The sequence below is a fragment of the Herpailurus yagouaroundi genome, unplaced genomic scaffold, assembly GCF_014898765.1.
Source record: "Herpailurus yagouaroundi ecotype Mexico unplaced genomic scaffold, PumYag 28, whole genome shotgun sequence".
In the NCBI taxonomy this organism is placed as follows: domain Eukaryota; kingdom Metazoa; phylum Chordata; class Mammalia; order Carnivora; family Felidae; genus Herpailurus; species Herpailurus yagouaroundi.
In genome coordinates, this window is record NW_024412376.1 from 30,826,666 (window position 1) to 30,842,101 (window position 15,436).

The 15,436-nt window shown below is 34.9% G+C and overlaps 1 protein-coding gene across 12 annotated transcripts in view; it reads right to left on the reverse strand.

The window, feature by feature from the left end:
- The window catches only part of RAPGEF2 (Rap guanine nucleotide exchange factor 2), a 248,415-nt gene that overhangs the window by 44,590 nt on the left and 188,389 nt on the right, over nt 1-15,436 (reverse strand). For all 12 annotated transcript variants that reach the window (XM_040471433.1, XM_040471408.1, XM_040471417.1 and 9 more), the window contains one exon: nt 8,065-8,196. In XM_040471433.1, coding sequence (XP_040327367.1) covers nt 8,065-8,196 — 132 coding nt within the window. The remainder of the gene's footprint in view (nt 1-8,064; nt 8,197-15,436) is intronic.

A 15,436-nucleotide genomic window follows, 5' to 3' on the forward strand; every position in this document is an offset into this window, starting at 1 on the left:
ATTAGGCCAATACTGTTATTATCACAGCCTTATTTCTGAAGTCTAGAAATGTGACAATTTGCTAATGTTTGCTATGTTTACATTTTCACCCCAGTTTCACCTTAACATTGAAGATTATTATTCATCACCTTATATTTTCAAATATACAATCAGCCCTCTGTATGCACATTCTTTAATATTAGCTGAAATTGAAGAAGGGACTACTAGAGACAGAAATAAAAAATAAAAATAAAAAACTTCTAAATAATATAGTTATATAGCTTATAGTGTTTCCTTTAATTTTAAACATCTAAAATACAGTAAGAGATACAAAATATATTCTGTAACATTCCAAAGAAATCATTACTGTCATTTAAATGAATTATATGTAAGTGTTAAATAAAACAAAAAGACTCCTTCTTCTTCTTCTTCTTCTTTTTTAAATAAAGTAAGCTCTAAGCCCAACATGGGGCTTGAACTCAAGAACCCCATGCTCTATTGACTAAGCCAGCCAGGTGTCCCAGAACAAAAAGCCTTTTAAATGTGAATTGGATTAATCTCTCTACAACTGAACCTTCCACCCCATTTGTGTTAACGATCATTAGTTGTTTTCTATCTCTGTTATGTGTATTCCATTCTTAATTCATTCATGAAATAACGCTCACTAAACCAGTAACTTAGATTATTTTTCTAAATAAATATCCATTATATTTTAAAACACTACAGAATTCCTTTCTTTAATTTTTTTTTTTTTTTTTTTAGTGAGCTGTAGGCCCAACATGGGGCTTGAACTCACAACACTGAGATCAAGAGTTGGAGGCTCTACTGACTGAGCCAGGCAGGTGCCCTTCCAGAATTTCTTTTAATAATAAATTTTAAATAGAACTTGATAACAATTTTTTTAGGAGTCTACTAATGCCATAATACTACTGCTTCATGAACAATAAAACTTTTGGAGACTGGAGTGAAATGCTTACTGAACCAACACCAACTGGTCTACAGGAGAAGTGTACTAAACTTAGGAGGAGGGCCTAGAACCCAGTAGTTACTGAATTTACATTTGCTAAATAAACAAACTCAGGGTTTAGTAATTCAGATCTCAGCTCTACCATTTAACTTTAGCAAAATTACTTAACCTCTATGACTCCAGTGTTATCAGTAGAGTTATATCCTCCCACTCATACCACTGTTCTTGGATTGAATAAGGGGAAAGAAAAGAACGCCAATTACAGGCCACATCAAAAGACAGTCCCTTCCTCAAGGGAACACATTTTTTATATCAGCATTTGTGTATCTTTACCTCTCCCCATCGGACCAGCGAAGCTTATGCACAATTTGTACTGGCAGAATTTGTCAAAAAACCAAAGCTCTGTTAAATAATGCAACCCCTGACTTATTGTAAAAAAAACTGTCACTCAGACTAATTGCAACCATTTAATTCTGGCTAAATGGCTCATACAACAATTATAAGAATAGTGATCCTATACTGAATGACTACCATACACATAAAAATCTTCACATCAATTCAGCAAATTAGGATTATTACCCCTGCTTTTCAGATGAGAAAACACTAGGAAAATCAAATAAACTGTTCAATGCAAACAAAACCAAACCTAGTAATTGTGTTGGGTCTTAAACTCAGGTCTGACGAATACAAACTACTAAATGATTTGCACTATAATACTTTGCCCAGTTTTCTCAATAGACTATCTTCATAAAGAAAATCACTAAATCATTAATCATCAGGGAAATGCAAATAAAAACCACAATGAAATATCACCTTATACCTGTCAGAATAGCTAGAATCACAAAGACAACAACAAAACAAAACAAAACAACAAGTTCTGGCAAGGATGTGGAGAAAAAGGAACGCTTATGCACTGTTGGTGAGAATGTAAATTGGTACAGCCACTGTGCAAAACAGGATAGAGGTTTCTTAACAAATTAAAAATAGAAATACTATATGATCCAATAATTCTACTGGGTATTTACCCAAAGAAAATGAAAACACTAATCTAAGGGGATATTTACCCCATATTTATTGCAGCACTATTTACAACAGCCAAGATATGGAAGCAATCCAAGTGTATATCGATAGATGAGTGGATAAAGATGTGGTGTACACACACATGCATGCACACGCACACAAGATTATTATTCAGCCATAAAAAAGGAATGAGATCTTGCCATTTGCAACAACGTGGGTGGACCTAGAGGGTAAGTGAAAGGACCCAGACCTAAGTGAAGTAAGTCAGAGAAAGACAAATACCGCATCATTTCACTTATATGTGGATCTAAAAAAACAAACAAAAACATTGAATAAACAAACCAAAAGTAGAAACAGACCTATAAATACAGAGAACAAACTAGCGGCTGCCAGCGGAAAGGGTGGTGGGAGGAATGGGGAAAAATGGGTGAAGGGGAGGCTTCCAGTTACGAAATGAATGGGTTATGAGAATAAGCTACATCATAGGGAATACAGTCAATAGTACTATGATAACTTTGTAGAGTGAAAGATGGTAGTTATGCTAGTGGTGTGCATAGCATAACTTATTGATTTGTCCAATCGCTATGTTATCCACCTGAAACCAATGTAACACCGTGTCAACTCTACCAAAATCACAGTTAAAATATAACAAAGCAATGAAATGTTTTCTGCTTTGCTAAGTCACGACACATAAAATTTTAAATAAATATATTTGTATATACACATAAACAAAACATTTGCTACTTTATAGCTTCCTCCAAACCGTATTACAAGATTAATGCCAGTCTTTAGACCCTTTTATTCTAGATAAAGATAGGCACACAGGCACTTTATAGTTTAAAAGTATCTGATTATATTTGTCTCAGGAACAAGAAGAAAGGCTTACGTAATTCAGTCAGGCAAATAACTCCTGTCCTAAATTAATTTACTTTCCACATGTATAGCCTAATATAGATTTGGATGTACATTATAGTTAAATAGTAATATTCTCAAAAAAACTAGTGATAGTCTCAGATCAATGCCAAAAGCTCTATGATTTACTGAAATCAAAAGCAATTTCATATATTATATAAAGGATATCAAGAAAATGACAAACTTGAGGAAATATCAAATGCCATGAAGGCTCCAGTGAAGTGTTAATTTAACTAAAATAAAAATAACTTCTACATATGTTTTATCGAGTACTTAAAAACCATTTACGAAAAAAAAGTTTTTGCTTATGAAGTATACAGGCATATCCCCACATTTTTAAAAGGGTTGCTTAGTAATCATTCTTGATGTAAATAAATTTCGTGCAGAATTCAAACGTACATACACATAGCACCTAAGTCAGACCCCGATATAAATTTAGGCTAGTAGAAGGCTATATTGAATGCTAATGCTGACGATAATTTAACCAAGACAAGTAAGTAGGAACTATCTAGAAAACCAGTAAAACCTTGGTTTGCGAACATAATTCATATTCTGGAAACGTGCCTGTAACCCAAAGCACTCATATATATCAAAGCGACTTTCAAGAACCATTGGCCCAGTTGTGATCATGTGACATTCGACATCACGTACTACTCATATTGCAATACATCGCTCATTTATCAAGTTAAAATTTATTAGAAATGTTTGCTTGTCTTGTGGAACACTTGCACAAGTTACTCACAATCCAAGTTTTCACTGTATATGTAGAAAATATGAAAATATTTGGAAATAAGTATAATGCTTGCACTAAGTCTAGCCTGTGTATTATAATTTATGCTGCTCCTAATTTCACACATCAATTTATTTAATTTCAATATAGACTTTAAAATATATTTATGCCTAAAAGACAGGAACAGTTTTACAGCATTTAGTATAAATTGTTAGGTTTCTTTCCAAAAATTATAATTTAAAAAAAAAATTTTTTTAATGTTTATTTTTGAGAGAGACAGAGACAGTATGTGAGTGGGTTAGGGGAAGACAGAGGGAGACACAGAATTTGAAGCGGGCTCCAGGCTCCAAGCTGTCAGCACAGCACTGGACACGGGGCTCGAACTCATGAGCTGTGAGATCATGACCCGAGCCGAAGTCGGACGCTCAAACAACTGAGCCACCTGGCGCCCCTTCAAAAATTATAATTTTAACAGGTATAAGAATGTCCATCTGTAAACATTTATTATAAGAAAGCCTGTGCTAATTTGACAGGAAAATAGTATATTTAATCCTCATACACTCAATTACTAATAGGTTTTAAGGATTTTACTTAAGGTACAGGTATCTGCATGTACTCTTTTGCAAATTACCTCCTCTTGCCCTTTGAATATTGTTTTATGGTGACCCAAGTATTTTTCTTACTAATTTGCCTACATGAGTTATAGTCTGACTTTAAATCTTTGTCTCTCAAATGATCTTTTAACTATTAAATTATTTTGATTGTTATACCATAAGAGTTTGCTAACTCTTTGGTTGATCTGGAATTTAGTCTTAATAATGATATAGAGTGAGGCTATAAAGTGACCCAGCCCACCCCAAAGATCATTTATTGAATAATCCATCACATTCTTCACTGATGTGTGAGGATTCCTGTTGCTTATTACATCCTTCCACATGAATTCCATTTTACTTGAACTCTCTGTTCTATTGATCTATTTTTGAACAACTATTTCCAGTCCACCAAACCACTGCTCTGATAATCACACTATGTAGCCAAGATCTTATGGCTAGAATTGCACTGTCTCATATCCCCAACTTAGGCATTCTGTTTTCTACTGCCAAAAAACTCCTACTTTTCAATTGCTTCCATCTGTTTCAAAGATAACCGTTTTTCAACTCAAGCATGATCTTTAGTCTTCAAGACTCTACTACCTTCTATGTCTAGTTTTCCCACCTTCAGCTTATAAAACCTAGTCCAATATTTCAATCACATTCATTTGGCATATCTTTACTGAGTACCCACAGTTTCCTGGTTCTAGAGAGCAAATGGAGACAAGACAGAGAAGTTCCCTATCCTCTTGAAGCTGTCATTTTAGTAAGCAGACAGAACAGAGAAAGCAATAATCATTTGGGGGGAAAAGTCTAAATAAAAGGAATAGCCAGGAAAGGAACCAAAATGCAAGACCTACTTTTCAGACAGTAATAAGCAAAGAACTCTCTGAGAAGATGGTACTTGAAAACGAAGCAGAAAAGGATCAAGCTAGGAGAAAACATTCCAGGCAGAAGGCATGCAAAAACAAAGCTCAGCAGTTAAAAGAGGTTGGCATGTTGCTCCATCCGTCTTTGTGATACACTCATTTAACAAAACTCCAGGCCTGGGTGCAGCCAAATCTCTGCTTTCTTTGTGCTTGCTGTAGAAAAAAAAAATACTTAATAGGGCAGAGGGAAGTCACTCTGTATTTGAGGGCACCCTCTCAACTGAGCTTCCATTACTCTAGTCAATTTGCTCTCCTACTCTCTGAAGCATCTATTTCAAAACTTCTTTCTCCTTAAAACTCTCGACCAGCTAACTCTCCCACTCTCAACAAATGAACTCAACTTCTTCAGAGGGAAAAACTGAAGTCATCAGAGAAATGCCCTCAACTCTCAAACTCCCCAATCCAAACCCACCACAATAATATGTACCTGTAGAAACAGAGGAAGGCTTCTCTTCTTAAAGCTAGTTATTCACTTTGCTTTTGAATTCCTCTCCTCCTATCCTGTTAGAAAAATTATTCTACCTTTTTCTCTCTGGCATACAGCATTCAATTTCAACCTGTGTCCATCCTGTAAGCATTTATACTCACTTCAACATGACAACTTCCTGACTTAGGAGAAACTTCTCCTAAGTCAGAATTATACAGAGATTAAATGGACTGCCATGGGAGATAGTTGTCCATCCCTGGAAATGTTCCAGAATAAACTGTTTGCTTCACTGACAGAAAAGCAGTAGAGGACTCAAATATAAGACTAGTCACTGAACCAAGTGCATCTGTCAGATTTCTTCTCCACCTTAAGAATTTCTGATTTAAAGATAATGGAAATGGTCCATTTGGGGATCTCTATTAAATGTTAAGTTTAATATAGCTAATAACAAAACCTTAGGTACACCTTTGGATTCTTCCTTTTGAAGGATATAAACAGGCTACATGTCTGCCATCAAATTTGAAGTGGATAGCCTTGACACTCAACTAAAATCAATCAAAGTACACAGAGACCCTCTATTTCATGTATACCCCCAGATAAAGTCAGACTGCAGGCAGACCATGTCAGAGCAATTTGGAGTTCTCGCCCACAGTCTGGATTTTCAGATTCTGTACCGTCAAGAATTTCCTCATGAACTTATCCTAGCCTACTCAAGGTTTAAACACGTAAAGCCAGAATTCCAGTCAGAATATGCCTCAATAAATTCTATGAACCCCTTACTTCATTCTTATTATAAATTTGCCTTCTAGGAGTTCCACTTCGGTTTGTATAGAGTTGACAGCAATGGTAACTGCTACCACCTCAAGCTGTGTTTCCACTGCAGATCTTTAACGAGTATAATCACCCCACAGTTTAGAAGACAGGGGCTCCATCATGATATTCCAATTACGACAAAGCACAGCTTTTAGGAATACCATTCCTTGTCTTAGGATAAGGGATACTCGAGTAAACGTTAAAAAAAAAATCAACTTCTAAAAATTGGTAGTACTGGCAGGTGGAGGAAGGAGAGCAAATTTACCCATATCTAGCACCTTCTCCTCCTCTAACATCTGAAAATGTGATTCCTTCCTAAAAATTTTATTATAAGTTAACACTTAATGCAAAGTATCTATCTTTGCATTTGATATTGTATCAAAATTATCTTAAAGAGCCAGATAAGGGGCGCCTGGGTGGCGCAGTCGGTTAAGCGTCCGACTTCAGCCAGGTCACGATCTTGCGGTCCGTGAGTTCGAGCCCCGCGTCGGGCTCTGGGCTGATGGCTCAGAGCCTGGAGCCTGTTTCCGATTCTGTGTCTCCCTCTCTCTCTGCCCCTCCCCCGTTCATGCTCTGTCTCTCTCTGTCCCAAAAATAAATAAACGTTGGGAAAAAAAAAAAAAGAGCCAGATAATATTTCTTATTGCAAAATAATAAATTCTTATTCAGCCAAGAATCTGCAAATAATTGCATTTGTGGCTATTATTAGTAAGCTCTCTACAATACCCTTGAATTATAGAAAAGTGTGTACCTATTACTTCCTTGAAATAAAATTAATTTTCTAAGATCTACTAAATTTAGAACTTAAATATGTTTTACCCTGATAGTATTCTAATTGTTTAATTATTGTTAGTATTTTTTTTTTAAATAGAAACTTAGCACTGCCTGAATATTTCAATGATCTTGAAACACTATAATGTTTCTGAAGAAAGGTACCTCTATGGTCATCTCATATCACAATTCCTATGAAGTCAAGAATTATACTTTGTAAACTGAGTACTACGTTGTTGTTTGAAACCATCCAAAAGTCCATATTAGTAGTATGTATTTAAAGATCTCCCCACAGATGGGCGCTTTTTTTTTGCATATTTTAGCCACTTTTCCAAAATTTGCATATTCTAAGCCAATGAACTATTCCTCAACAATTAAAATTATTTTGCTTTTAAAACACCTTTGGAATTCCATGGTTCTGGTTTCTTTTCTATCCATCAGTATCATAAGAATTTATTTTAAACACATAACTAAACCTATACATAATTTAAAAATGCAACAAAAAGAATCTAATGATCCAATAATAATAATCTCTTCCTCGTCATACTGAAGACTTTAATAAGAAAAACTTACTATGTAGTATAATTCTGCAGTTTTCCCCCAGAGTTTTAACAAGAAAGAGTCCTAAACCTAATATGTCTATAGTCAAATTTATAAAATACTTGAAGTCCAGAGAAACATCTCCAATGTAACCACTCCATTTAAAATCCTGATAACTGGTAATAGCAGAGGCAAATACAGTTAGACAGTAGTTCTATTTCCCCAGACATACTATATGTCTCTGTGAAGCATGAACATTAACATTATGTACCTAAAAGTACATATAACACACATATATTTACTTTATAGATCCTATCAATTAAGAATCATAAAACTCCTCGAAATACATAAAAATGAAACAAATGACAAGAAAAAGACCTTCTTACCTGATAGATATCAGAAAGACTGCTGCTTCCAGAATCACTAGTGATACTACATCCTGAATGGCTAGAAGAAACGTGCGTCACCTGTGGGTGGAGACTATCAGTAAGGTGTAGTTTTGTGAAATCTGCAGGAAGCTATGGAAGGAGCAGGAGAAACAGGATTACAATTTGAATCAAGAACTCTTAAGAAGACATTGAAACATTTTATTAAACACTACTCCATACCATTTACCCAAAAGTACTAGGGAAGATCCTTCATTTTTCAAGTTCACAAATTATTAAATATTGTCCCTATTTATCAAAAATCACAAAATGCGTTTTTAAAGTTTATGGACATTCAATGAACCCTAATACTAAATTCAATGCTTAAAGAGGTAGATTTGGCAGTTAAGATTAACTTGGATGAGCATTTAATTCAATGACAACTTTCAAATTATATACTATTGAGCAAATTAATCTACTACTATTTGGTAGCCACTATAAACACAACTTTGTAGCAAGAAATAGCTTAAACAAGAAAACAGATTTGAGGTTCTTATATGCCTAAATAATACTTACAAGTAAAAAAAAAAAACAGCATCTTAGAATTGACAAAATGTTTTCCTATATAAATAACTGTGCTAGGCTCTATGAAAAAACAGAATAGGATGCCTTCAAAGAACATAGAGTTGAGAAAGCTATGGACAACATTTACCAGTCTACACACATACACATAAATATCAATTTTCTATCTGTTCAGTTTAAACCCTAAATGAAATAGCTTCTGTTGAACAGATTCACTAAGCATCCCTCAAGTGCTTCCCTCACTCTCCCATATAACAGAGAAAAGGTATTGAGAAAGAAAACATCCATACATTTGCCCATTCAACAAACATTTGCCAAGCCTTTTTCCTCCTACTATATGCTAAGAATGAGACACTAAGAAAACACTGCCCTTAAGAATCTTACACTCTTGTAAGTTATTATCAGTTCTTTTGAATTAAAAAGGGGTACTACTTATAATATCCCACTTATTATACGATTGGCCAGTAATACACGTGACATTTCAAAATATATGCTGACATCATGCAATATTCGTAACATTCTTTCCTTTTTACATATTAATCCTATTTAGCTGTTGAATAAAAATGGAGAATGTTAAAATACAACTTAAGAGTTTATCTTAGCAACATTCCTTTCTCTCCTTTGATCCTCATCCCTTCTCCCCTTTCCAAAAACAAGATGCCATTCCATAGATTAGAATAAGTTTCCTAAGGGAGGTGATTCATTTGTATGGCAATAACCAATGAATTGTAATACCTCAAAGTTCCAAACAAAGAGGCAAAATGTACTTATATCCCACTATCATTCAGATCTGACTTAATAAACAGGTTATGATATTTAATAATATTAAATACAGGCTGTGCAGAGTATTTTGACTTGGTCAAGATATTTAAAAAAAGGCTTAAAAATAAATGTATTAGGAGGCATAAGATTAGATGGCAAATAAATGGACAAAAAACATGTATGTTGGAGGAGCTCAGAGAAGTGAGATGTATTTAAATGGGTGAGATCATTGCAAACATGACATCTCACTAAGTGTTGTTATTTAAAAACCTGATGATTGAAGATGCTCTGAAATATTAGATAAAATTGAGGAGAATAACAATTCCTCTACAAGGAATAGATAGGTGGGTAACTCTAAATTGAGAGTTTATATATATTTATTCACAAGGTAGAACAGTGAAATATTTGCAGGACTTCTACAGGAACAATTTGGAGACAGAAATCTCCCGAGATGTACTAATGACTATGATTTTGCATGTTGCTAAGTGATAGATATCACATATTAAAATAATGTGCCCAAAACCAGGATAAATACTCTTCATCATCCCAGCTACAGTTCCATTATATCAGTCACTCACTGCAGAAGGCAACTGGGGAAACATTACTCAATGGCTCACTGATTTTAAAAGGCATAATAAATTGATACATATAATTACAGAACAGTAAACTGATTTCTATTGATTATCTTTTACAGATGTGACTCAGGTTGACATGTACCACACAGGGTGATTTTTAAAATTAACTTAAATATGTCAAATGAAGACATCACTAATGAATTTTTACTCACTAGACATTTATTTAAGCCTCAAAGGCCTCTCTTCTCTTCAGTATCCATGAGCTCATGGTCATCTTTGCTGAGAATTCATTGTATGGAAAGCATTAGGAGCTACAGAGCTCTCCATCTAATAGAACACACATGGATCCAGCCTCTATGTACCACGATCTATTCATCTATGCTAGCTGAAAACAGCAGATACCAGAATTAGATGGCTATGCTAGGCTAAGAACCATAAAGACTGTTTAAAAAGCAAAAAAGAAATATTTTCACTCTGAAGAATTCAATTCTATTCTATATATAAATACTTATTGAGTATGTGTTATGTCATACTATTAGGCCCAAGGAATATGGAGGTGAATATGGCATTCCCAATTCTAAACATAACTAACTTCTACTACCCAAAATGTCATTGAAATAGGGGTTACCCATAATAGAAAAATGAATCAAACATATTTTTTAAACACTGCTTTTATCTCCCTCCCTCAACCTGTATTTTTTTGCAGAACAGCATGAAATAATGTTATGTTAAACTCAGAGTAAATGCATACACAATTTACTATTAACTGAACATTTCTTTATATTAGAACAGATGCCATGCTTAGGAAGGCTTTAAATTTTTTCCCACAGATTGGGAGAATAGTATCATGATTAAATTTCACTGATGGTACACCTAGGCCAGTTACAGAATGGGAGATGTGGAAGTTGATCCCATAGACAGAGAGTCTGAACTGCACTGACGTGACCCAGCTGGCCACAACACCCTAAAAGAATAGAGACCTGAGCCCACGGCTGGGGGAAATGGGTCTTTAAGAGGCAAATGAACCATATGGGCTGGGAGTCAGGGGACAAACACTGTTACACGGAGCCACGTTTAAACCTGAGGTCAACAAGGGTAGCACAGAATCCCTAGGGAGGCAGTAACTCATAGTCTGAGTAAAATACACCAAAAAAAGGGGTATGACATGCCAAAGACAAGATTCATTTACTCCAAACCTTTCTAGGTTTGACCCGGTGCCTATTTAAATTATTATCAGTGTCATTTTTAATTAAATTTCAGATTAAAATGGGGCTGTGAATTATCTTGTGACTCTAGCCACCATTTATAACAGAAACTGTATAAGAGAAATTTTTGAAGTTGGGACTATATACAGCAATCACCTGAATAATATTAGATATTAATTAAATTAAAGGGGAAATAAATGCATTTTATACATTTTGATCTTAATACCAATATATTTCACAATTTATTTAAAATTTAAAGAAGCCTCAAGTTATTTTTATATTTGAAATTTTTAATATTTGATATATGAATATATTACTCCTGAAATTTTTCCTGAATCAAAGCAACATATATTCCTAAAAATAGGAATAGTTGTGGGTCACAACTGCAATAAACTACTGTTAGGCAAAATGACTGAATCATAGTTTAATCACAAACACTATTAACTACATAAGAAACACAGGGTAATATTAAAATCAGATACTTAAATAAAGTGAGCATAAACAAAATCATAGTTTAATAAAATCTGGGTATCAATTACAAAGTAACTCGTTTTCTCTTTTGGGGAGAAACAGGGATGTCACAACAATTAGCTGTAAATAAGTACTATACAAAAGACATAAGTCTCATATATGAAAAGGCATTTGATGATAGCCTTTGATTTATTAATTAGTCTAATGATTGGCATTGATAAAATTACTTCTAATTTTACCAGTTAATAAATGAACTGTTTTGAACATAAATGCAATGAGTTTGAGTGCCTTGAAGGGTCTGACACGAATAAGTAAATACTTTGTTGAAATGGTAGAAGTGGTTGTAATGTAGGAGAGGCTAAGATGGCTGCCTTCTTCCGTTTCCTCCCTACTAAAGACTTCTTTATGTTCATGTTTTCAAGCTCTACCAGGAACACCGGGTGTATCACTGGACAAGTAATGGAAATGTAAGAGTTTCCTATTCCATAATGATTATTAGCCTAGGTTTGCAGAGAAATCCAATAGTTAAAAAAGAATGAAAAACTAAAAACAAAAAAATACTGCCACCAACATTTGAAATTTATGTAACTGAAAAATTTCCCAACTAACCTTAGAATCACTTTATTTCAAGAAATCGTTACACAAGGATTGGGGTGATTGTTGGGATCTGTACAATCTTCCCTGGCAGTTTACTTTGAGTAACACTTTGAAGGTAAATTAAATATACTCAGTCACTAAAAACTAACTCTACATTGAGATGTATTACTAAGAATTTACCCAAATGAATACTGTTTTCCTCCTATCATCACTGAAGTTTTGTAAGTATTCTTCATGCTCATGTTTTCGAGCTCTGCAAGGAAGAGTTGGTGTGCTAACTGGACACACTGACTATTTTTCTCAGAGATGTTAATGAAAATACAGTCTCCTATATTTTCTACTCATTCATCACTTATTGGAAACCTGTGTTGTGAGGAGTAAATGAATGGCTGGGCACAAAGCATTTAGGTTAGGGTCTGGCACACAGAAATCACTATAGAAGTGTGTTAGCTATAATTACCACATGCAGATGCTGTGTAAGAAACAGGTCCTTTCCAGCTCCAGAATTCCTGTAGCTGAAATCTAAGACTAGATACCAGTGGGTTACTGAGCTACTACCTGAGAGGGTTTTAGTGGTCAGAATCATCCAGCCACAAACACTATTCCCTTATCCACTTTAGAATTCAAGTTGTGCTTTAAAAGCAATTCCTATTCTCTGTGTCTGTACACATGTATGTACACACACACACACACACACACACACACACACACACACACCCTGTATTTCTCTTACCACTTATCTTTTCAGTTACTACTAGTCCTGACACTCTCTGACCTGTTTCTACATACAGCTTGAATAAGCAGGAATATTATTTATAGTTTATTTTAAAGGCCACTGTATAATATGGTTTTGACTTTTACATCTCTCAATCATAATATTTCTTTAAGAACTCCAGATAAGGGAAACATTTGGACTCCTGAATATTATTCATCAGAAATGATTTTTGCAGGGACACCTGGGTGGCTCAGTCAGTTAAGTATCCGACTTCAGCTCAGGTCATTATCTCACAGTTCATGGGTTTGAGCCTTACGTCAGGCTCTGTGCTGACAGCTTACAGCCTGGAGCCCACTTTGGATTCTGTGTCCTTCTCTCTCTGCCTCTCCCCCCTGCTTATACTCTGTCTCTCTCTCAAAACTAAATGAACATTAAAAATTTTTTTAATTAAAAAGTAATAATTTTTGCACAGTGCCTGGATGGCTCAGCCAGCTAGGCGTCCAACTCTTGGGTTTGGCTCAGGTCATAATCTCACAGTTCATGAGATTGAGCCCTGCATCAGACTCCCTGCTGACAGCACAGAGCCTGCTTGGGATTCTCTCTCTCCCTCTCTCTCTCTCTCTCTGCCCCTTCCCTGCTCATGCTTGCTCACTCACTTGTGCTAAGTAAATAAACTTTTTTAAAAAAGTAATTTTTACTTCCCTTATACTGCCTTATGATACACTAGATTCAATACTTATTCTTGATTACATCATCCATCAGTATTCCACAAAGAGAAAGATGTTTGCACAATATACAATTTATTTTGTTCATAAACATAAAGGCAAGAGAGTTTCCCCCAAAGTGTCATAAGATAATTTAATAAACTGATAGATCTAATTATATTTCTCATTAAAACACATGGAGACATGTTTTAATGTTGATACGACTATGTTTTACAGGAATGGGTCTAAAAATTTGCTTTGTATCTACTGGAGAAACCTGACAAAAATTAATAATTTGCAAGAACATTCTCCCAGCCTCCTGTCAGGCTCAAAAGATATAAGCCTCATGTCAGACATATATGGAGTAATCATCTATTCAACCTCCTCCTAAGTCAGGCAACTTTGAACAAATTAATTAACTACTGTATACCTTAGTTTCTTCCATCAAAAGAATGTAACATAGTACAATGACTAAATGAAATAATCATTGTGACCTATAGAATCTACCTTACTGATGCCTCTCTCTTCCTTTTCATTCCCTCTGTCATTTTCCAGTCAAGGTTCTCCATCACCTTAGGTCACATATTTTTCAAATTGAATGAAAACAAACAAACAAAAAAAACTAACTTATTTTTGACAGTGTCATACCTAACACTACCATTATAGTTTACTTATTATATATATATTCTCCCAAGTATGTTCATATGGAAGAACTCACTGGTTAGAATTCTGTACTAAATTTTATAAAGTAAATAACCTCATTACATGATATGCTTATAGTCCAATTACTTTTATAAACAGTCAAATTTTCATAGCTAAGAATTTCTCTCAAAGTGATAACATCTTGAGGAATTTGTGCTTTTGTGGGTGTATGATGTTTGACTGCAAAAGCCTCCATGTATTTGACCCAGACACATGCTGCCAACCTGGTAAGGCTTAACCACAGTAAGTTGTCCTTGCCATCCTGAGCACATGGTGTCTACAGGACAGTCTGAACAGAAACACCACTGCATGGGGGGCGGGGGGCGGGGAGGGAGGGGTGGAAACACAAGTTTAGTCATGCTTTATTTCAAAACTTCATTGCTACTATCTGACACTAAAATAATGTTTCAGAGGGAGCTGTAATAAACAGAAGTTGCTACTAAGGTAAGTTTATACACATAAATATTTCACATGGCTTTCTGTCCAAAAATAAACCTTCATGTGTTAGAATTAGCTACTGAAATATGGTAGTGACCTAGCCCTCACCCCAGGGCAGAAAGACCACTCTCATTTTTTTCTAGGGTTGGTAACATAAATGAATCATAAACTTCACTGGCTATAATTGGGCAAATTACAATCTACCTACAATTTAATTCCTACACCTATAAAATAGTGATTATTTGAACACAAATAGGACACTATGGCCCTCCGTTGAAGAAAATAAACAATAAAAACTAGTAAACTGATGTTTTTAAGCAAATGCTTTTAGAAAGCCTTTTCTTCTAGATGTTGAATGAAAGCACTAAGCAGAAGGAAACCACGTGACCTTTACTTCAAAACAGAAAAGTAGAATCCTTTAGTATGATGAGGAAGTGCATGATCTTATTTAGGTACCATATTTTCCAAATTGCAAGGCTATGCCTCATTTTTTTTTTTTTTTTTTTAAGAGAAGGCAATAATAAGAACACACCTGTATACCAGTTCCCACATGCCAGGCCTGGATCTAAGCGCTTGCAGATACATTAGGTCATTAATTGTTACAACTATCTTATAAAGTAGGTTTTATTATGACCATTTTAA